Here is a 22,825-nt window from a genome sequence, read left to right as displayed (position 1 = left end):
ATGCCTCGTAAATATTTTTGTGAATCACCAATATTCCAGTTGGAGACGTTTGTTATTTCTGGCCATGTTCTAGTCAGTTATAGGTAATTTCTGTAAGTGAGGAAAGCCAACCCTCCATGTCTCTCATCTCAAAGTACATGGTACCAAAACTCTGTTAGTGTTTTCACACATTAATTTCTTATAAGGTCAAGGCTTTTTACTTCTTGAATACCAGTAAAGTATTAGTTCTCTTCATGTCCTTGAGATTGAGCAGTCTAGTTCATTTTGTAAACTCAGACCTATGTGGTGGGATTTGACAGTCATTCTCTGCAGCCTCACCCACCTGCTTTATGTAAGTCCTTTACATAGGATTTAGATAGGGTGTCACTTTCAAAAGTCCTTCCTGCCAGCCTTTCTGCAGCAGAGGTTAGGCAATTTGTATGTGTATGGTGACCTTAAACCTGACGAGATTCAACTTTATTTATTTTTTACCCCTCCATTTGAGGCTTTTTAGTGGTGATTGCAACAAGAATCTACTGTCTAGTGAAAGCTCTGCTGGCACATGACTACATGTTGTCTTGTAGGATAATTGTCCCTTGATTGTACTGGCAAGCACTAGGAAGAGATCCAGTAACAATGTTATATTCTCTCTTTGATGATGATTGCAACAACATGCTATTTTGTCTGGTAAGAGTTTTGCTCTGTTGTTCACAGAGGACTTTTAACATCTGAGGCCTGATTTATGATTGTTGTTCATTAGCACAAGCAAGCACAAGAAAGAAAGATCCAGTAGCATTTTGCTCTGGCTTAAAAAGGTCATTAAGTGGGTGCATGAGTTGTATAGTGGGGGTGATTGTTCCGTACCATGTTCAGGACCTTGCTAAGTAGAGCAATGCATTGTTCCTGGCAATCGGGAGGAACTTATTTAGAACACCTTTTCCACCCAAGTCAGTCAGTTGTTCCTGGATACTTGTGGTAGCAGCTCTACATGTTGAGTTGCTCATGGCTCAATTAGAACAGAACAGCATCTTGCTTAAGGTTTACATTGGTGAAAGGTGATTTGTACCTTTTTCCTTTTAATTTCTTCCATCCGTAGTCTGCAGTTTTTGCTTAATAAAGCCATCAGAACAGAACCCCCACTAATATCTGGGGACTGCCTATTTTACCATTATCATATGGTTAGGGCTGTGGAAGCCAAGGCATTTATTATTGGTCTTCCCATTACACATGGGGGAAATATAATCAATCTTATTTTCTTAGAGCATGGCTCTACTGTGCAGTCAGTCTGTGGGGTCATTCCATATCGGCCAGGATATCACATATATCCTTCTGTACAGGTTGTTACAGGAGTCATGTCTTGGAAGACGGCAAAATTCAGGGTAGGAAAAGTGGTACCATTTGTGTGCTCAGTACATTGCTTCCCATCAAACGAGGAAAGGACGCCACCAATCATGGAGTCCAAACGTTACTGTGTGCCTAAGGTTTTAAGTTCAAGACAATGCTTGAAATTGGAAAATACTGTAGTTAATGTTATTCAACAAGCCAATAATCTTATGATACACACACTATATGTGTAAAGAATGGTGAAGTCACTAATCCATTATATGGTAGCCTGGCTGACGTGAAATCTCTGATCAACATACAAGACAATGCAAAAATTTCTTTGGGCACTGAATTAAACACTGAACTACAAAAATACACTATTCCCGAAGATAAGCAAGATTCTCTCACGAGAACAGCTAGATTAAAAAAAAAAAACTAAAGTCGTTCATTAAAATTCGACACATAGAAAACTGACTGTTTAGCAAAGTTTCGGGTAACTGAACAATTCCCACAAATAAACTGCTTAAATAGTCACAAAGCAAAAGTATCATCTCTTCATTTTGTCTATACATAGTTCGGTTCACTGAGGCTGATAGAGCGACAAATTGACAGTTCCTGTCAACAGAACTATGGCTCTTATTAACACATCAAAACTGAAATAGCAATATATTTTATGAGTCCAGAAAAACAAACTGATGATAATTCTCATGAATCAAATATGAAATTAAAAGGGGTTCATGGCATCAGCACATAATAGAGACAGATCCAATCACTAAAAATAAAAAACAGATTAGTAGTGAGGAAAAGTGTCACTTACTCCTCCATGACCATGTTTTCAAATTCTTTTGTGATCTTCCACGCCACCCTCCATTTTCACTCTGGGGTTGGATCGATGTCCCCAAAATTCTATGGAAAACCCCAGGGAAGGTGTAATGATATACAAATGCACAAACTTCTCATAAACCACCACACCTTCAAATGACATAAACACGTAATGAGTTTAACACACAGTTTGTGACATAATGCGTTACTTATTTTGTAACTTTCAATAAACAAAGAACAGGGTTTGCTACATTCTATATTTTTTCCCTTGATCCAAAAAGTAACTTTTTCAAAAGATAAAACTTATTTCTCGCTGGTTCCACCTATCGGAACAGACGCATACACGAACACTTCGTTCGAGACACTTCCATGCAAACTCAGGTTTACTCAAGGTGACTTTGAGACAGTAAATTCCCCTTAATGAAGAACCTTTCCTTTTTTCTCCATGAGAGTCAATGCTGTAGACTATCATTTCAAAGAAGTAGTAATTGTCAACACAACTACCATGTTTAGTCACACTAGTATTCTGACAATTTTCATAGGCCAGCAAGAAATAGTCTAAAATATGTAATATATGTTTGCACACGTGAGAATGGCAGTGAAAATGTCAGTCCAATTAAACTACTACTTCATTTCAAACTGACACATCCTGTAAGTTGACATATGATACAGAGGCCAGTTTACAAAAATGTGTCTTACTGAAAAGAAATGCTCTCTTGTACTGAAGGAATGCCCTGATAGAATAAAAGCTGATACACAGTACAGTGCTTGGAACATATAAACTTGGCAGTTCTAGCAAAAATTAACAGCTCATGTGATTATTTTAGATTTCAACCTTGGGACAAACAAAAATGTTCAAATGACATTTCATTAATTTACCAGGAAACTTATTTGCTGGAAGAAGTCATGAATGTATAATTCAGAGGATTGTATAAAAAGTTGACCAATCAAGTCAGTTTAGTCATGTATTAGAGTTATCAGAAATACTGCAGTTAGAAGAGGAATTTGATCCAGAATTCAGTCCTTAAATTGACTTGTTAACTTCCATAGTTTTTTTTGCTGTGGTTGAAAACTTGCAAGAAAGAACTGAGAAACTCCACATCCCACTAATGGCAACAACCTTTAACAAATATCAACATTGGAGAATTTTGAAAATTGCTATCATCTGCATTGTTGTAAATATCCAGTAGTGGTAGCTATCTCCCAAAATTATGTACATGTATCTTGGGATTTGAGGAAGTCATCCTTTACGCCCAAATAACCAATATGACATTCTTTAGTGAAGATAGGTTAAATCTCGGCTGATCATTAAATAGAGTATTTTGACATTTAAATAGTCATTCTTACTTTTTATGCATTTTTTTTTTCTGGTTTTTTGTTTTTTAAATAAGGAATAGTTTTTCAGCAAGAATTCAGGAAAAGAGGATAGGTAAGCCATTTGAGCCTGACTATAGAGTTCAGTTTCTTTCAGATTAAAGTACCTAAACTTGTTATATATGGTACTCCCTATAGGAAACATGACACTTTGCTAAGAACTCATAAGAATTCATTCATGATCTTAATCCTGGTGGAAATGTCTTCACAAAGGGCTTTTAAATAATAACAGCATGAGTCATTTATATGTTGACCCATCATGGTGCTACCATCTATACTTGATCATAATAAAGTGCTCTATTTTCATGGGTATTGAGAGTATTTTAATGACAAGATACCAGTACCATGCACATATTCTCCCCTATTCTGCAGACTATTTTCAAATGAAATGTCTGGATGAAGGGCTCCTTTGTGGATAGTAAGTAAGGTTTGATACAGGAATTAATGAAAACCATTTTGTATGCAACAGTTAAAAATTTGTCACCGTTGATTTGATTAACATCATGGCTGTATCAATATCCTGTGTTAATTTGTAGATTATGCCTTCTGTTCTGTTGTAAGAGTTAGTTCAAATACATTAAAATTGTATTGAGAATGACCTAAGATTTACCAGTCTTAGACCATGATCATGTTTTCCTTTGCAGCATAGTCATTTTGTAATTCTGAACACAATTACAATAATACTTTTAAGAATTGTAAGCCTACAGACAGAGCAAAAGTTAAAAGCAGCATTGATAAATGATGTGGAAATAGATAGTAAAACTGATACACCTGATTTCAGGAGACTTCAGCAGAAAGCAGGAATGAATTTGCTGTTTGCTTAATTAAGTGTAGAGGCCACTTTGTAGTTATAGCCAAGATAAAACTCTTAGTAAGCTGACTAGTATTAAACATGATAATACTAGAGATCAGCACAATGTTTGCAGCAGCAGCCTGCCTAATTTTGTGGGCAAATACAGCTATGTCAAGTAAAGAAGAGTGCAGAGGGTGTTTGTTGTTGCAGTACATTTTATGTAACAAACATAACTAATTCACTTTTGTCTATGCCAGAAGTCAACATGTAGAGCTGGCAAAGTAAACTTGACTGATAGCATAATGCTATCCAAGAGTTTGAGATGATATTTGACACTGGAAAGGCTGCATTGGAGAACAAACAAAGAAGAGGAAGACTTAAAATAATCTGGTAGTTTTAATACCTTCATCAGAAACATTCAAAAATATATCTAAATGATAACTTTTTGAAGAACAAAGGAAGCAGAGTTAGGTATTTTCTTCTCAAAAGGCAAACTCATTTGAAGTTACACCTACTGTCCTGAAAAGCCACCGAGAATTGCAACTACAATTTAAATGTAAATCAAGAGGAAAATGGATGGACTATCATAGTGTGATTTTTAGAAAGGTTAAGCTAATGCCCCAAGCCTTCTCCACTCATTAATATGGGCGAGATCTCTATTTAAGGGATCTGCAATCACAAACTAAGGTGAGAGAAGAAACAACACCTGGAAGAGTAGTATCATTGGCCTATGCAAGCATTTTTTTTCCTCCAGACCTTGCCACATGTCACTACAGTAGATAAATAGCAAAGGTCCAAGATCAGTACCTTGAGGAAGAATATTAATTTAAAATATTAGTAACATCCACCAGTTCCCAGTAATCTTATCTTGTAGGTAAGTGCTTCATGATTCACCTCGTCAAAAGTGCCACTAAAATCCAAACAATCACGAGTGCCTCTGAATCCTCATTAGGAGCACTGCAAGACAGTAGGTATTGATGAGTGCATCACAAGTACCAAGGCTTTTACAAAGCCCAAACTGTATTGTTGGTATCAGGTTATTGTCTTCAACAAACCCACAAAGATGCATAGAAAAAAAAGCTGGAAAACCAAACATAAAACGGGAAACGGGAAGTGAATTTGGACTGTATTCGAAAGGGCATGAGGACAGACTTAGTCCTTAAGCATGCTGCAATGTTTCCTTTACTCAAACAGATGGAAAACCTTCAAGTCCAACTTCTGAAAATAGTTGTAATCTTAGGAGCAGTGAAATCAGTATTCATCTTGAAAAAGAAGGGAGAAATCTAATTAGGGTCTGTGCCACCATAACTGTCAGTGCCCATCAGATAAGTATTTACTCCTTTGATTGGGTGGCCATTTTCAAGTGGTTTATGTGAAAAGAATGAAGGGTGATGTCTACGTGTAAAATTTATGAGTTTTAAAGTGCTAGGAGGAAGGAGAATAAGACTTAAAAGAGTTGGATAGGCAACATAAAGTGGTATTAGAAATGAAGGAGCTTAAACCAGGAAGCACGAGTTTGTTTGCAACATATGGATAAATGGAGTTGCTTGTTTGGTAGTGTTCCTGTTCGTCACCAATAAGACTTTTGTGTATATGTGGTTGAAGTGGCCAGTGCTGTGTAAGTTTACTTCAGGGGCTCATCCATAATATAGTTTAATTATGAAGGTTCTAGTGACCGTCGTGTGATGCAACCCTGTAGTGAAAGTTGGCTAGGTGATGAATATATACAATATGAACAGTAAATGGCCAGGAGGAGGCCCTAGGGGGCCTGTGACTATGAAAAAATTAATATTTTTTTACCTCCCTCCAGGAAAAAATTGCTGATTTCACCTATTTTACTTTGTATTACCAAGTTAAGCTCTCTTAGGGCTGGCCCAAAGGATTAGATATTTTTACATAGCTAGGAACCAATTGTTTACCTAGCAACAGAACCTACAGCTTATTTTGGGATCCAAACCACATTATATCAAGATATTAATTGCTATCACCAGAAATAGATTCCTCTGGTTCCGCTTTGGCTGAGCCGAGAATCGAACTTTGGACCACCGGATTGGTAGCCGAGCGCAAAATCCACTTGCCCAAGGAGGAACTTTGTATTACCAAGGAAAGGCACAGAACATTACTGGGTTTTGCAGAGATTTTTCAATAACTCTTGAATCTCCTTTAAAGAACTCTGCTGAGTGGGTCAAGAACATGTAAACATGGGCTCTCTGCCAGTTTTCGGTCCTTAGCTATATTCATGCAGGACTTGAGATTTTTGGGAAACGATTTTACATCCTTGTACTAGGGACCATCCATTCATGGTACAAAAGTAGCACAGTTATTGTGGCCAGTTCTAACTGAATATTTGTGTTAGTTTAATATGATGTTCCATTGCTTACTTGTCTGGCCCAAATAAAGTTGATCATATTCATACATGGGATTTTATAAACAATGTTGTTACTCTGGTGAGGACGGCTGCTTATGAGCATTTTTCCTTTTAACTTGATTCTGAAAGCAGAGGAAAATTGAGTTAAGCATAGGACTTTGTAATCTCTTACCACATCCTGCACAAGATTATGGAAGATTTAAAAGAGAAAGTAAAGACTTTTGGTAATTCTTATTCATGATCCTTGCCTTGCCTTGTCTTGATTTGTTTTGTGGCCCGAGTTAATCCTGGGCAGCTGTTCCTCACCTGAAGACCTACCCAAAGTAGTTCATAATAATCTTCATATGCAATTAGAAGGGCTGCATACATGTGCCACTTTAATCATAGTTGTATTTTGCAAAGCAGTTATCTAAATGCCTTAGATGAAGATCTTGCATTTTACTGTCTCAGTTTCTTTTTGGCTGTATATATGTATTATGTATTTTATATAGCAGTCTGTGCATATATATATATATATACAGTGGTACCTCGAGATACGAAAGGCTCAACTTACGAAAGCTGACACGAAAAATTTTACTGCTCTACATACGAAAAGTTTTCAAGATACGAAAGGTTTCTGAAAGTCCGAGATTCGCCCGATAACAATTTTGAAACTCGCGCCGCCATCTTAGTTCTAGTAGACTCGCCACCATCCTCCTGCTCTCCCATTGGTTCCTGATGCTAGCCAAGCCATGAGATCCTTCTCTCCTATTGGACAGCATCCCTCCCATCATGCATCTTATGTGGTGGCGTGCCTTCGCTCGGCCACTTTGCACCCGAAGCTTTATCGTACGCATGCAGCATTCGTTCGGTCCAACTATTTCGTTTAGTATCGTAAATTCGTTAGTGATTTCGTTGTGCTACTGTATCGTATTGTGAGAACCTAATTAGTATACGTACTACATACGTAACTTGATTACGTACAGTACATATAGTCATGGGTCCGAAGAAAGTTGCTGAAGTTCACAGAAAGAAGAGAATGCTTTCTATGGAGACAAAGATGGAGATAATAAAAAAATATGAAGCTGGCTTGCGGTTGAGTGTGATCGCTAAGGAATACAGCCGAAATCCGTCAACGATAGGCACCATCCATAAGCAGAAGGAAGCCATCAAAGCAGCTACACCTTCCAAGGGCGTGACTATTTTGTCCATCAAGAGGAGCCATGTGCATAATGAAATGGAAAGGCTGCTTCTTGTATGGATCGAGGACAAAGAAATCGATGGCTATACGATAACCGAGACGGCAATCTGCCAGAAGGCCAGCGCTATTTTCGGCGGTTTGATTGCCCAAGCCGAAGACGACGGCGGAGAAGGGACATCAACGGCAACCCCAGAGTTCAAGACTTCTCATGGGTGGTTCGAAAAATTCCGTAAATGGACTGGCATACATTCTGTGGTGAAGAAATTGAAATTACGTAAAGTATAAAAAAGTAAAAAGAAATTTAAAATCAAAAAAAGACAAAATAAATTTTATTTTAAGTTTTTTTGTAAAGAAAGTGTTACAGTTTTGTTAATGTGTTTTGTAAAGTTTAGTTTGTTTTTCTGACATTTTTTTGTGTTTCATTAAGTTAAGTGTACGTATCTGCCGTTTGTCCTCCTCCTCCTCTGCCGCCACTTTCGGAGATAGCCTCACTTGAAAGGTAAGCTTCCACATTTTACGTTACAGTAATAATATTTCTTGTACATAATATACACTTTATTTACAGGTTTTGCATTTTTATTAAGTTACGTATTGAATGGTCCAAATTGTTGTAGTATTTCATTGTTTATGGGTCAATTTAGCTTTATTATGAAATTTACTGGGGTGTTTTTGGAGGGCTTGGAACGGATTAGCCATTTTACATGTAAAATGTGGTCCAAGATACGAAAACCTCATGATACGAAGGGCGCCTCGGAATGGATTAATTTCGTATCTCGAGGTACTACTGTGTGTGTGTGTGTGTGTGTGTATGTATATATATATATATATATATATATATATATATATATATATATATATATATATATATATATATATTATATTTATATATATATATATATAAATATATATATATATATATATATATATATATATATATATATATATATATATATAAAGTTATAAATATAATATATATATATATATATATATATATATATATATATATATATATATATATATATATATATATATATATATATATATATATATATATATATATATATATATATATATATATATCTATAAGTATATCTATATATATTATATCTATATATATATATATATATATATATATATATATATATATATATATATATATATATATATATATATATATATATATATATATATTATATATATATATATATATATATTTATATATATATATATATATATATATATATATATATATATATATATATATATATATATATATATATATATATATATATATATATATATATATATATATATATAAGTATATATATATATATATGTATGTATATATATGTGTGTATATTATATTATATATATCATATATATATAATTTATTATATATAATATATATTATATACTATATATATATATAATATTAATTCTAGTATATATATATATATATATTATTATATATATTACACATATAATATTATATATTATAGTAATATATATATATTATATATAGTTAATATAATTATTACTATATACACACATATATATATTTATTTATATATATTATATATATATATATAAATATTATATTATATATACATTAACACGTAATACATACATATATAAGAGCATACCATAGATATGAGAGAAGAGAGAGAGAGAGAGAGAGCGAGGGAGAGAGAAGATAGAGAGAGAAGAGAGAGAAGAGAGAGAGGAGAGAGAGAGAGAGAGAGAGAGAGAGAGAGAGAGAGGCCTTACCAAATCAGTTATTATACCGGGAGAATGGCTATAGTATGTCTTGTGGTTTCTGAAGCAATGGGCATCACATTGCAACAGCCGACTCTGGATGACCAGGTGTCTGCAGACTCGAATCCTCCCCAGCAGCAGAAAGTGACGGTTTCGTTGCTACTACGAAACCTTTAGGATTATTCAGTCTCGTGATGCCTTATGGAAAAGCATGCCGATCTGTCGTAAATTTACGTCTGTTTATGGGGTCTTGTTGCTTTCAATTTGTAATCTAGACGCAGGATTAGGTCAAGATTGCCTAAGAGGCATGCTTGTGACAAGAAATAGTGCTGCTTGATTCAGAATCACGCCTGTATCTTTACCGACGACAACGAATGCTGCGGCTGCTCTCGTGTCTTGGCCTAAGACGTAATATACGTATTTGCTCTCGCCTTGAAATGAATGCGCGGCATTAGGTTAGTTGTTAATATTCTCCCCTTGCGTTGGTGTCCGTGTTTAGGGGAAGGGAATGAATTTTTGTTCGGGCGAATCCCATCATTCCCATCTCGCAGGTCTGTCTGTCTGTCTCTCTCTCTCTCTCCTGGCTTGCCACACGCGTTGAATAATGGAAGGCTGTCCGCGGGCACTGCTCCGTCCATGCGGCGGGATTTGAATGTGCCCCGCCGCTTCCAGATTGATTGCTAATGAAAGAGATGTCGATGAGGGGGTTGCAGGACTCGATGGAAGGTCATTTAAAACCTTGACATTCCATTACATCAACCGTCCGGCGCCCTTCCTTGCTCCTCCCCCTCCCATCCCTTCTGGTGCTTGCTGCTGTTGGGGTGGGCCAGAATCTTTTTCCTCTTCTCTGGAATCATCGTGAGAAAGGCTGTGACTCATCGCCACAGTTAAAGATGACAGATTTCATTGCATAGAAAAGGCGTTGATTTATTGCCTAGGTACTATTATGCTGAGAAATTCTTAATTATTAATTAAAATTATTCTCTGGATTTTTTCTTGACATTTTGGTGTCTAGAACATTTGTAAACGACAAACATTGCAATGAATTATAGAAATGTTACACTGGTTTATGAGTCTCTGGCTAAAAGGAATTTGATCTTAATGGGTCATTCCAGTCTTAATATTTGAACCTAAAAAAGACTGGGAATTTTATAAAATGTTTACGTATTGTATATATATATATATATGAGAGAGAGAGAGAGAGAGAGAGAGAGAGAGAGAGAGCGAGAGAGAGAGAGAGAGAGAGAGAGAGAGAGAGAAATGTGGATGCTCGTGTTGCATGTATTATTGGGTAACAACACTTCTAAAAGGTGCCTCGTGTACAGGAGCAATCAGTAATTGTCTAGGGAACGGAAAAACTTTTGGAGACACACGGTTAATCTAGGAAAGTTCCCTTTTACTAATAGATTTTTGCTAGTTTTCCTCCTGAAGTTTATTCATTTTTTCTCAAATTACAATAAATCTTAAGTTTTAATCAAAAGTTCATCCGAGCACATTCGTTGTGTGTGCGTGCGTGTATGTTTGTTTGTCAAGGGACGATGAGTAGGAAAAACCTTGAAGCGGAGAAACCGAAGACCACTTTTGCCGGAATGTTCCTTTATTTCCCGATTGTCAATTAAAACGTGAATGCGGCAAGTCTCGAGAGACGAAGACGACCGAGGAGGAGGAGGAGGAGGAGGCGACGGCGCAGTGGTCGGGGGGACTGGTTGTGTCATGTTGTGAGAGGGAGATGGCTGTGGATGGAGGAGGGATTGGTTTTGGGGGTTGTGAGGAGCAGGATGCTGTGTGGTGGTGCGTGGGTTGTTTTTCATTTATACTCGCATCGGATAGTATTGATTGCAGGCTGCCCATGTCACACCTGCCAGCCCTTCCATGGTGTGTATTTATATCGGCCTCATGATGCCTCGTTATGGGTAGAGATAGATATATGGCAAAAAGGAAAAAAGGACAGGCAACGGTCTCTCGCATGAGCGAGCGTTTCCGCGTAATCATAAATGATATATCACCCCGTGATGCGTCCTTTTGGGAAAGTCTAGGACTCAAATTTGTGTGTGTGACGATTCTGGGACGCGTTCACCTTGTTGTCGTCATCAGTAGGTTTCCATTTGTAAACTGAAAGGTAACCGGGTCAAAGTATCGGCGAGTGAGTTACGTAAAACGTAAAATTTTGTACATTTCCAAGTGTTCTTTTCATGTTTTGATTTCAAGAATTAGTTATTTGGAAAAAAGAAACATTAGTGTTACAAAACTATGTCAAGAGTTGTTAACAGGCAGTCGAACAAGGGCTAATGTTTGTCGTCTTTTCGTACCCGCTCTCATTACGGAACATTTAACTTCAGTGACATATCGACTTGATTTCCGAAGTTCCTGGAAAGTCGTCAACGCCTTCTCTCTCTCTCTCTCTCTCTCTCTCTCTCTCTCTCTCTCTCTCTCTCTCTCTCTCTCTCTCTCTCTCTCTCTCCTTGGTCTTTAATGGGAATGTCACGTTTATTTAGTAAAATCGTGCCAGCGTTTGAGTGTAATTGGATTTCTGTAGGTTTTTTATGTGAAAAATTGAAGTGACAAAGTTTAGTTTCTTAATGACGTCAGCGTATAATGTCGAGTCGCCTCTTTTTATTTGTGTAATAACACTTACGACTGGCATATCTCCTTGAAGGCCAAAGGGACGTTGTTTTTCCACATTGCATTTGCCAGTGGACGGGGAAATGGGAGCTGTTATCGATCCAGGTATTTCAGAAAATGCTAATATTAAATGTACAGTTGCGTTATATGGAAAATGTGTGCGTACCTCTAGTACATAGTTTACTATAAATATTAACAGAACTGTGATAGACATTTACCAGTTGTTGTTGGTTGGTGTTTGAAATGAGGTATTAGTAAGTGTTATTGCATATGGTTCGACATGACGCTTATTTGGGCCGATGTAAATGTCATGTTGCAAATCAAAAGCCCTTCCGTTGATTAGTGGCTGCAAATAATAACGACTTAATGAAAATTCTCTCTCTCTCTCTCTCTCTCTCTCTCTCTCTCTCTCTCTCTCTCTCTCTCTCTCGTCCCTTCAATGCGTCTCGCACCCCCCCCCCTTTCCTCCTCCTCCTCCTCCTCCTCCTCCGTGTAGACTCTTCCCTTCCTTATTCTATTCATCACCTGTGCTTGAAACCCTGTCGGGAATGAAAAGTGATTACCGTGTTGTATGTATTCTAAACTTTGAGCTGGTTACTGTAATGGGATACTTAATATGCACTCTTTATTATTTGAAGGTGATGCATACAACTAAGAATATTTGTATCCATATTAAAATGCCACAATTTGCTAGAAGACTAACCAAATTTAACCTGGGGGGGTGTTTGTTTAGTTGATATACGTGACAGTTATATTTGCACATAGATTCAACGTTGCCCTCCGATAATTCCATTATTATAACGTTTCGTATGTTGGTAAAATCTACGTTATGGTCTTACAAACAACATTCAGAACTAGCAATCTTTGGGTTGGAGGCATCTAATCGAAAATTTTGGTCAAGATGGATCATCAGGGTCCTAACCTAGTTACGGTTCACAGTTAGGGGTCATGGTTAAGATTTATTTATGATGCCTTTTTTTTTTTTTTTATAAAATCTATTTTCAGTTTGAATTATGTCACTTGTAGTGAGCCTGTTTTCTGAATGTAGCCTCGTATGTTTCTTCCGCGGTGAAATGAGGAGTAATACCTGATGGTCACCTGATCTCGGATAACTCATTCTGCTGTCATCACTCATGTACTGGTGTTTTCCAGCTGGCTATTACCTTGAATCTTGTGTTTGCATTTATCAAAGGCGATAGTTCGGACAGTCGTAAATGAAAATTCATGCTTGCAGTTGCTTGCAGATTGATTATTAGAAAACTCAGCTTTTTAGTGTGCTCCCGGAAGCAACCACATAGCCAAGTTTAGGGAACAAAACTAATGACTATCGATTGCTGCGAATCATAACTTATGAATTTATGTAATTTCTTTTAATTAGTATGGCATCTTATTTATTTATAGTATTTAATTGTTCAAAACCTATCCAGTTACTGCTCACAGTTGGAATGAGATATAATCGCCAAGTCTCAGTGTCAAGTCTTCATTTGGTGGTGTCGATGTTGATTGCATTGTTATAGGTTTCCTATTCAAACGGGCATTAACCAGAGATCGTGGAAAACCTATGTTACTCTATATTCGCGGAGCACCAGTTGAGAAGCTGCCTTTCGAAAAATGGACCCGGCAACCTTCTGACTATTTGGAGTGGTTCACCTCATTATAAATTCGCGTCGCCTACCGTGTTCTCAACCCGCACTCTCTATTTTGACCCGAAATAGGTGTAATTAAGTTAAAGGCGGGCTTGAATCGGTGTCAAATCAGCATGCTAATGAAAGTGCATTGTGAAGAAGAGAGTGACTCCTTTTCGAAATGGCCTGGCCTGTTCCCCCGGGCCCTGAAGCCTCCGTCAGCAGGGCCCCTTTAGTTCCCGGTCTCTGAGAGAGAGAGAGAGAGAGAGAGAGAGAGAGAGAGCTGGGTCAGAAGACTCGGGTTCTGCCGTATGGAGGAGGTTAGGTTTTTTCGAATACACTTGAGCTAATTGATATAGGCCAGGCCACTCATTTATTTAGCGAATTGGTCCGCTAATTTATTTAGCGAATGGGTCTGCCAAATCATTTCTTCGCGTGATGGCCTTAGGATAGACTGACAGAAAGGGTGATTTCATTTTAGATTTAGTGTAGTTCAGGTACTGAGAAAATCATGACTTATGAAGGCGTGTGTGTGTGTCATTTTTTACATTAAAAGGCGATTTGCAAAATCCCAGGCTTAGCTTATGAGAAAATGCTTGATACTGTGAACAGACTTATAAATACAGCTGTTGTCACGATTATTTTAAGTGACGGTGGTATTTTCGAGTTTTGCGCGCTGTGCCTTGCAGCATTTCTATATTTGTGTACCAATTTTCTTGTTAAGGTTCCATTTGGTTTCGTTAAGACTTTCTCTAACCTTGCCTTTGGAATGTTTTTACCCAAGTGTTGGTTCTATTTTACAATGGTCCTGATACCATGGACTAGTTTACGCAAGGAATGACTGTTCAAATACGAAAGTGGTCTGTATGCCTTGTGCTTTGTGTGTATCAGTAAAATCCAGTTGTGTAATCGAAGACAATGACGATACTGTCAAAGACAATTATTAGCCAGCTGTTCATGTGATGGCTCCAATTTGGAATTTGGGAAGGTGCAGAGAGGCCTCGTTTCCTAAATAATACTCTGTCATACTGTTTATCAAGGTCTGGAGAGCTTAGAAGATTTGGCGTGCTTCGTAACTCTTATTCTGATAGCAATTTTTCTGTTAGATCTGTTTTTGTAATCTGAATTTTGCTTTATTACAGCCCGTTTTCTATCCGATAATAAGTTTGCCGCTGTTATTTTCCCCATAAATTTAATACTCTTCCTTTCTTCAATATGCAATAAAGAAATCCTTCTTTTGCAGTGGCCCCTGACGCGTAATGGATTAAAGTTGTTACCTTTGACATTGGAGAATCGATAGCTCCAAGTAACCGTGAGAGAGAGAGAGAGAGAGAGAGAGAGAGAGAGAGAGAGAGAGAGAGAGAGAGAGCAATCTTTTCATCGTGGCTTCTAAAGATGGTTTGCGATTCTTTTCCTCGCATCGTCGTCAGAATTGTTTGGAAAGAGTGACAGAGAACGTGGACGGTAAGGTTAGTTGGGTAAGCGGATCGGTTGCCACACTGCGGGGCGAATAATTGATTTAGGTATCATTATGTGGCTAGCCACGCTCGTATCTGTGTTTCCAAGGGATTTCAGGTCTGGGTAGGATCAGTCAGTCGTTGCCAGTGTTGTTTATTTGCCTATGTACAAAAGATGTAGCAATGCTAGAGAGGCACTGTGGGGACTATCAGATACCCACTAGGTTTGGACATTTCGTCCCTTTAAATTCTTCGTTGTTTTTGTAACATACGTACGGATATATTGATGTAAATGCAGTGCATTTCTGCCGCGCCCTTTGTATTTGATACCTATCTGTTATTTTTTTCTGACTTACATTTTTATGTATTTGTTACTCTTTCTGTATTTACCTTTACCGCCTGTTACTTTTAATAACACATTAATTTGGAAGCTTGAATTTCAAGTCGGTGGCCCCTGTGGGCTTATTCCATACTAGTAGTGTTTATAATAATAATAAAATAATAATAAAAGTTGAGCAATTGATATTTGGTTAAAATAAGTAACTTGGGGTATATATAATCCGTGTCCGTATATCTTGTTATGCGGCTTATTTGCTGAAGATTTCAATGGCGTTTGGTGATGTTACCCTTGGGTGAAATGAGTCCGTATATTCTGCTGCACGGAAGTGTCGCTTTCCGTCTCCGTCGTCGTTGGGGATGTGTATTGAAAGTAGGTTCGTGGCACTGAAGAGTCATTTTGCCATATCGTGAGCCATATCTGCGTCATAACTGCGCTGTTTTCGAAAGGGAAAACCTCCCGTCTGACCCACATTCGTGGGACGGGAGATGATTTCTTGCGCAGATTCCCACACATTTTTTCTCGTGTGTGTGTGATTGATGTACTTCCGGTAATGGGGTTGGGCTGGCTGAAGAAAAGATCCAGAGAAACTGCAGAGGATGTTGAGATGAAGTACGCAAATATAAGACTTTTGGAATTGAACACAGTTTTTGTTATGTAAATGGCATTTAGGTAGAAGAATAAGGAGTTGAATGAACCTGAGGAAAATGCGAAACTATGAGAGAGGTTGGATCGAGTACGTCAATGTTAGGGTGTTGGGAAAGAAGAGGAAGGTATTAGGTCCTTCGATGTGCCCAGATTGATTGTTGCTATCGACATGCTGCTTTGTGGGTGTGCCCCCCCCCCCTCCCTATGCATCAAGTTTTCCGTTATCCCACGACTCAATTTTTTTTCCCTTATTGCAACATTTCTAAAACTACTGGGAAGTTGTAAAGAAATATCGTGTTGCGGATAAAAGTAAATAATTTTTCTAGTTGTATGCATACTAAACTGCATTTATATGCAGAGGCTCTGATGTCACTATGCTTGGCATTTTGATTTGTTTTCACTGGATTTTTGCAAGTGTAAGTTTAACGATTCACTGTAGTGATCATCTTGCAGCCTCCCCCCAAAAAGAAATAAAAATATCTCGAGTACACTGGAAGGCATCTAGCCGGATGTTTACACTAGTACGTTATCAGCTTGTAGACATTGTTAATCCAACACGTAAAAAGAACGTAACGTTAAAATATCAACATTTTCGTCGTCTTAACATCTTAGGTAATCGTGAAGTAACATATCCCAGGCTGGGTTATAACATACTGTAGAGGCAACAATATAGGTAAACCTGGGAAGCCGATGATGACGGGCTGTCTTGAATTTTGATAAGAGCAAAATTCCTCTTCCAGACACCCTATGTTTAAGGAAACCTAGTTTGAGAAACGAGTGCCAAAGCTGGCGAGTTGTGAGGGCGAATCCGGTATAGATCCATGAGGTTGGGAAGGAAGGAAGTTGCAGTTGCAGAAGTTATTGATTTTGCAGTAAAGACAATAAGAGTTTTCCTCAGTTGGACTGAGGTTCTGGCTATTAGGCTTCTGTTAGACTAGGTGTGAACTCAGTAGATTGTTTTTGACAGGAATAAAGGTTTTTCACGTTCACGGTATTTGAAGAGTAAATAGTCTTGCGAAATATGCTTAAAGATGAATAGAGGAAGACTAAGCAAGATCTTCGTTTGTGGGAAGAAAAACAATTTCAAAAGGAATATGGAGAAGAATTGCTGGAAAATTAACAGTGTTCGTTTATGGCTAATTTTCCATGTGGGAAAAATTTTTTCACCTTCATCGGTAACTCGGGATAAAACGATTGCACTTGAAGAGTTCCCCGTTACGTAAAACTTGAAAAGATGGTGGCTGGCAGCCAGTGGTTGGATGTTATTAGTCTGAGCTCATTCTCGTTGCGAAACATAATTGTTGTTTGGTAGTCTGATCTTATTTTATGTAGTCGTGGATCATTTAATGGTAAGAAGACCAGTGCTAAAACAAACACGGGAGTGTGATGCTGATAGGAAATTCAGAAATTGTATGAAGGAGGATCACTAGTTTGGAGAGGAATACATTGCCCTCTGCCAGAATGGAACGGTCTCCGAATAGTGAAGTGTCGGAGTCTGGGTATTGGAGAAATTAATAGTAAGCTTGCCATGTCTATAACTGGATATGCAGACCTGGGTGGAACTACCACCAACACTCGAAAGCCTTTGGAACTGCTTGTGAATTTGTATCAGTTATTAAAAGCTGCGCTTAGCATAATTTCATGTATATGACGAAGGCTCAGGGAATCTAGCCAACATACAGATATTTACTCGTTAATTTTTTTGTGTGTGTGTGTGTGTGTGTGTGTGTGTGTGTGTGTGAGATCAGTGGTCAGGATATTTTTTTTTTATGATAATTGGTTAGAGAACCTAATCACTTACCATACAGTCTACAGTAGTTAAGTCACGTTTATTTCTTCAGTCTGACAAGAATGATAAACCAATTAGGTATAACCAGTTAATATTGGGGCAACATGTCCAATCCTCTGCTAAACCTTTTTCTTTAAAATCTGAATCCTGCGCAGTGTGTGATTTCATGGTAGAAGATGTTATTGTTAACACGTCTAGATTTTTTCGGTTTTTCTTCATCATCTTGACTAATATTCCATCCCAGTGTATTCACAATATGTTATGTTTCATTTAGCAATCCAAGTTGTTTTACGTTTTATCTTGTTTAGTAACTCGGTTGTAAGTGCATATATGCTTGACGCGTTAATAATTATTTATCTTAATACATTATACTGTGATGATGTGAAGGTGGCCAAGATTAATCCAGTAGATTCATGAGGTATATACTTTTGTCATAGCCCTGTGACGTAACCCTCCTACACCGCCTAAATTTATCATCAGATCTGAGCTCATGATCCTTCCTTTATTAAATTTTTAATGGTGCCACCATTTCTCAAAGTGGAATTTTATTTACTTGTTTGCGTTTTATGCTCTCCTTTACTTTGTGTAAAATGGGAATGGTTTCTCATTCATTGCCTTTCACGTAGCACGTCATAATAGGCAGGTGACATGATTTTCTTGTGAGGCTTTTTAGGAAGTATTTTTTTATTTAGTGGTAGTATGCATGACAGCCTTACTATTTTCATAATAGTTTTTGGCCACAATTATTAATGATGATCCTCATTATGTTGCAGGTAAGGACATCCAGTGACGGACTAAGAACGACGCGGGTGAGTAAACAGGATTATTTCTCCTCATTCTTGTTGGTACAGCTTCTTCTTTTATTTATGTATATTTATTTACTCATTGATATGGCCGTACTTGTATGTGATGTTTGGTCCGTTATTACATGCGCGTTCGCTTGAAGCATTTTTCAAATGGTTGCGTGCTTTTATTCACAGATTTTTATGTGATGTCCTTATACATATATAACACATTCTATGAAAAAGATAATGTTGAAGTCCAGGACAAAGATACAGGGAGTGCATGCAGGAAGGGAGTTGGTGAAAAAGTATATAGTTGCAATGGTAATAAAAATTTTTTTTTTTTATAATGGTAAAATGCGAGACATAGAAGAGGAAATGTGAATATTGTGTAGAATTGCAGGATGGTGTTGATGGAGTCTGCAAGATGTTTTGTTGGTTTCAGAAGCTTGGAGTAGTTATAGAAAATAATGGGAGGTGGGATGAGGAAGTGAGAAGTTTGGCGAAGGAAAAAATCGGTTGTTGTATGTGCAGTTGCAAGAGAGACAGGATTGTGTGCCGAAGTACAGGAGGACGGATTAGGTGGCCAAGAAGATGGTGAGAGAGAAAGATAAGGCGTGTAATAAGGGGTGTGCGGGAAGGGTGTGTAGATGAGCAAGGACGTCAGTGAGAGCTAGATGATATTCTACAAAGAGGTAAATGTAGTAAGGAAGGTAATTAAGCAATTGGATTTCGGAATAAACCAGGCATAGGGAGAGATGCTCTCAGAAGAGAATGCAGCAGTTAGGATTTGTGAATATAGAAGGCAGAAGAGAGTGAAAGAGTTTTGATAAGGGTAAGTTTGAAAGACACCGAGAGTTGATGGGATGATGTGTTACGGTGTTGTGTGGCTGCTTAGTTTGCGTAAGGTATTTCTGGATGGGGGAAAGATTCCTGATTGTTTCATGGAATGGAGATGAAACGGCAAAGAGTTATAGGTGCATACATTTACTGAGTATGCTAGGAAATTTATATAATAGGGTTTTGATTGAGAATTCAAGACAGATGACAGAAGGTCTTAAAGGGAAGAACAGTGGAGTTGTGACAAAGAAGAGTGTTCGTTTGTGAAATGGTTGTAATTAAGTGATAAAAGGAAATAAGAACTAAAGGGAAACACTGCAGCACACATTACCCAGAGGGGGTTTGATATAGTTTATAGAGATGCAGTGTGGAGGGTGTTAAGAGATGTGGGAAGTAGAAAGCAAATTGTTGATAATAATAAAGAATTCGTAAAAATGGAAGCGAAGCAAGGGTCTGAAAGGAGTGTGTGGTGTTTCTTTGGTTTAAGATTTTTGGGAGTGATGCGAGTTTCCAGAGAAAAGATTGTAGGCGTAGTTGTTAGTTTTTGAGATATATAATGGAGTATGGAGTGATTGAGTATTTTTCCTGAGTTGACTAGACTTCCTTTGCTTAGTGAAGAGAAACTGCGAAGCTAAGCGGAAAGGTTAAAGATTAGAGAAAGATGAAAATAAATTCGAGCAGGAGGAAAGTTTTAAAGGTAAGCGGTAACCAGGAAGAGGGAGTAGTGAATTTTAAGTATTTTAGAATTAGTATATCTTGGTGGTAGAGTGAGAGGAGAAGTGAGCCATAGAATAGGTGAAGTAAGGACCGTAGTAGTTGTTGCCCATAAGATTCTTAATCTGGAGTGTGTGGAATCTAAGGTTGGAATGTATGAGAGCAGTGTTGATCCAGCTTCTTTGAATGGGAGTGAAGTGGAGATTTTGAATACAAACTGAGGAAAGAATGAAAGCTCTAGATGTGAAATGTTTATTTGTAATAAGAATTGAAAGGACACGAAGTATGGAGATACGAAAGTGTTTTGTAAAAGGGTGAGTTTAAGTGGAAGACGAAGATTATTGGTGACTGTAGGTGAAAGGGAAGTGGAAAGAATGGAGTGATAGGTTGACGAGGAGGGCAGAGTTGGAAAAGATGAAAGTGGGTTTATCAGCACATTTCCAGTGATGATGTTGCTAGGCCTACGACCTTTTTCGTGATCCTAGCTGTCACTAGAAACCTTTTACCAAGCCTTGCCTTTTTCATTGGGTGGACTAATTGGTAGTTGACACGAGTGGGCAGGATAGAATCACTGATTGTGTAGACATGAGCCCATCCAATTGCTTTGCTGTGATGTGGTATGATATATATATATATATGTGTGTGTGTGTGTGAGAGAGAGAGCCTAGCTCACACACAATTATGGAATGTGATGAATATATAAAGACCTAACCGACGATATAATGAGGAACGAAGGGGTTTTGCAAGTAAAGAACAAGAAGTCGAAAGGCCTTGCAAAACTGCATCGTTTCTTTTTCCTTCCTGGATTTTGTCTAATGATGTATATATGTGTGTGTGTGTGTATATATATAATATTATATATATATATGATATATATATATATATATTTTTTATCTATATATATATATTATATTTATCTATTATATATAATATATATATATATATATATATTATGTATATATATATGCCTAAAAAAATCACAGTAGATGCACGTGACTTCGTTAAATAAGCGAATACCACAGGTATTCGTTTATATATTATATATATATATATATATATATATATATATATATATATATATATATATATATATTTATTCTTTGATACCTTGAGTATTGTCCATGTGTTTTGAAATAATGTCTGAGCCATAATTGGCTTCACCTGAGCTCTTCCTGCGCGGTAGTTCGTGGGTTTGTGCGTGTGTATTACTCGTAAATGATTGCGATCAACAGCAAATGGATTTGTTGCAGGGGAAACGCAGCCAGACCTTTGTGTGCACAGACTCAAGTTTATTGTGAGTGTGTGTTATGGGTTTTGCTTAAAGGAGAGCTACGATCGTTAAAGGGAACGAAGCAAGGAAAAGTAGAGGACACTCCAGAGGGCAGTGTTGGACCAAAATCAATTGAGGAGCGGCTTCTCGTTCGCCCTCCTCTCTCTCTCTCTCTCTCTCTCTCTCTCTCTCATCTCTCTCTAAGCTCTCTCTCTCTCTCTCTCTCTCTTCCCTTCAATACGTCTCGCACCCCTCTCCTCCTCCTCCTCCTCCTCCTCCTCCTCCTCCTCCTCCTCCTCCTCCTCCTCCTCCTCCTCCTCCTCCTCCTCCTTGTAGACTCTTCCCTTCCTTATTCTATTCATCACCTGTGCTTGAAACCCTGTCGGGAATGAAAACAGTGATTACCGCAGCCAAAAGTGCAAACGTCATTCAGTAATTTTTTTTTTCGTTCCTGCGAATTACATCGAGTTCTGGTTTATACCGGCTTGATGCCATTTTTAGCTTGGGTATTGGTCGTCATGTTTTTAATTAAGTAATTTTTTTTTTTTTTTTTTTCCTATTTTTGAAATCTACCCAACTTCTTGCGGACTTGATGAATGAATCGGAGACAATGGAATGAGTAACGCAGATGCCATGTTTGAGAATGATGTCATTTATTTTTGTTCTTGTCGTTATTGCAGTCCCTTTTCTTCGCTGAGGTGTTCGTTTCATATTTAGTTAGGGGAGGTATTTCTGTGTAATGGAAAATGACCGTTTTTAAATTTCACATACCAGATAAATTCATTTTATTTCTTGCGCAATACTGCCACGGTTATTAATGTGGAAAGGCTCATATTGCGACTGACAGATGAGCATTTTGTTTGTCTGTTGTATTAAAGAAAGGTCAGTGTTCGTGGAAAAATAGGAACGACCTTGACATTTAACCGGAAATGATTAAAGTATTCGTCAAAGAAATAAGAAAACTAACATATTTTGAGTTAAGCGTAATTTAACTTATGAAAAATGCTTGTCACGATTTTATAACTTGCCTGTGATGTGCAAAGGAAGTGGCGTTCTCCCATTTATTAACAAACTAGTAAACTAGTACTCGAGGTAGAAAGACGACTTTCACCCAGAAATGGAGCGATTTACAAACGAAGCTACAATA

At 37.6% G+C, this 22,825-nt stretch overlaps 1 protein-coding gene across 3 annotated transcripts in view; it reads left to right on the top strand.

Moving 5' to 3' along the window:
- Positions 1-22,825, top strand: part of LOC135217485 (MAP/microtubule affinity-regulating kinase 3-like) — a 214,965-nt gene that overhangs the window by 20,622 nt on the left and 171,518 nt on the right. Inside the window, exon 3 of one of the 3 annotated variants that reach the window (XM_064253409.1) lies at positions 18,846-18,881. The exons of the other annotated variants lie outside the window; for them this stretch is intronic. Coding sequence (XP_064109479.1) covers positions 18,846-18,881 — 36 coding nt within the window. The remainder of the gene's footprint in view (positions 1-18,845; positions 18,882-22,825) is intronic. 3 annotated transcript variants of the gene reach the window in all.

This window comes from Macrobrachium nipponense, chromosome 7 (genome assembly GCF_015104395.2).
Source record: "Macrobrachium nipponense isolate FS-2020 chromosome 7, ASM1510439v2, whole genome shotgun sequence".
NCBI lineage: Eukaryota > Metazoa > Arthropoda > Malacostraca > Decapoda > Palaemonidae > Macrobrachium > Macrobrachium nipponense.
The sequence above is the reverse complement of the archived record's forward strand: the minus strand, read 5'-3'. Positions and strand labels throughout refer to the sequence as shown.